The 1,807-nt window shown below is 35.5% G+C and overlaps 1 protein-coding gene across 1 annotated transcript; it reads right to left on the bottom strand.

Moving 5' to 3' along the window:
• Positions 1 to 303: 303 nt before the first annotated feature.
• On the bottom strand, positions 304 to 1,251 carry LOC124233639 (olfactory receptor 5D13-like). The gene has a single exon (XM_046650779.1). The coding sequence runs from the start codon at positions 1,249 to 1,251 to the stop codon at positions 304 to 306; it is 948 nt and encodes a 315-aa protein (XP_046506735.1).
• Between the last annotated feature and the right edge of the window lie 556 nt (positions 1,252 to 1,807).

Below are 1,807 nucleotides of genomic sequence, written 5' to 3'. Positions count from 1 at the left end.
CTTAGGAAACACACATATATAATTACACTATATGATAAAGCATTGAAAAATATTTTATAAATATTACAAAATATAGTCCACAAATTTTATTTTCTAAAATTTTGGTTTGCACATGGTTTAGAGCTATTTCACTAATAATTAATGAATGCAAAAATTCATACTCATAAAATGTGCTGCCACAGATATATTAACTAATAGCTTGTTGAATAAATAGTTGGAATTATCAATTGCACTATAAGAGTTGAACAATCTGTAGCATAGCAAATCAAATTTTTCAGAAATAAAATAATGAATCTAACAATATTATATTGAGTGACAAAGCAATTTTGTGACCACTAATTTTCTGAATGTGTCTTTCACATCTTTGTTCCTAAGGCTGTAGATCAAAGGATTCAGCATAGGAATCACCACTGTGTAAAACACAGAAGCCACTTTAACTACAAGCCAAGAAGTTTTAGGATTAGGGATACAGTAAAGGAAAAGAATGGTTCCATGGAAGATGGTGATGGCTGTCAGATGGGAGGCACAGGTGGAGAAAGTTTTCTGGTGCCCACTTGCAGAAGGCATCCTCATGACAGTGATAAAAATGAGTATATAGGACAGCAGAATATTCATCAGGCTGCTCCCCTCATTAAATATGGCAATAATAAAACACAGCATCTGGCTGATATGGGGATCTGAGCAGGAGACAGAAACAATTACAGAGTAGTCACAGATAAAATTATTTATGATGCTAGACTCACAATAGGATAATGCAAGAAGAAAATATGTGAGTGTCAGGGCACACACTATACCCCATGAGTAAGACCCAGCCACCAGAAGCACACAAAGCTTCTGGGACATAATAGTGGTATAGAGTAAGGGGTTACAAACTGCCACAAAACAATCATAGGCCATCGCTGCTAACATGAAAGTTTCTGTTACAGAAAATATGCAAGCAAAACAAAATTGTAGAATGCAACCAGAGAAAGGGATGGTTCTGTCTTCTGCAATCAAGTTCTCCAACAGTTTAGGTGTAACTATGGTAGAATAACAGAAATCTACAAAGGACAAGTGACTAAGAAAAAAGTACATGATCGTGTGGAGTTTTGGATTGATCTTGCTGATTATTATCATGCCTAAATTCCCCACGACAGTGACTGTGTAGGTAGACAAGAAAACCAGGAAGAGTGGAATCTGGAGTTCTGGATATTCTGAAAAGCCCAGGAGAATAAAAGTAGGTATGATACTTTGATTTCCTTTGGATAACATCACGATTCCTGTTGAGTAAAGAATCAAAAGTCATTCCTAAAAATACAACTGAATACAGGAAGAAACAGAGAGAAGAAAGAGGCTTCCTATTTGTCTGTGAAGTTTGTACAGAACAGTGATTCTCAAAGTATAGTTCCCAACCAGCAGCAAGAACACCTGACAATTTGTTAGGGGTGCAAATTCTCTAGCCGCATCACCAACTTCCTGAATCATGGGGACCACAGTTTGTGATTTAACCACCCCTCGAGGTGATTTTGGATTTTGATGCATGCTAAATTATGAGAATCATTGTTATAGAAAATGCATAGTAATAATCCTATTGTTTAAAATTCAGCTCTTGTTAGTATTATTAATATAGAATTGAAATATAAATTTAGAGCATGAAAGAAATTATTAAAAAAACCCAAAACTTAGAGAGGCAGAACAGAAGCACAGAGCACCTTGTTGTGGTTCTAAGAATCACACTAAGGATCAAGGAGATCACTTGGTGTTGCAAGTGGTGCCACATAAATCTTAGTATTAATTATTGTTATGTGTTTGACATTTTCTAGACATA

This window comes from Equus quagga, unplaced genomic scaffold (assembly GCF_021613505.1).
Source record: "Equus quagga isolate Etosha38 unplaced genomic scaffold, UCLA_HA_Equagga_1.0 207799_RagTag, whole genome shotgun sequence".
In the NCBI taxonomy this organism is placed as follows: domain Eukaryota; kingdom Metazoa; phylum Chordata; class Mammalia; order Perissodactyla; family Equidae; genus Equus; species Equus quagga.
Note: the sequence above shows the minus strand (reverse complement) of the source record. Positions and strands in the feature narration are given on the sequence as shown.

Coding starts and splice junctions, on each gene's coding strand:
- LOC124233639 (XM_046650779.1), bottom strand. CDS start 1,251: ATGTTATCCAAAGGAAATCAAAGTATCATACCTACTTTTATTCTCCTG.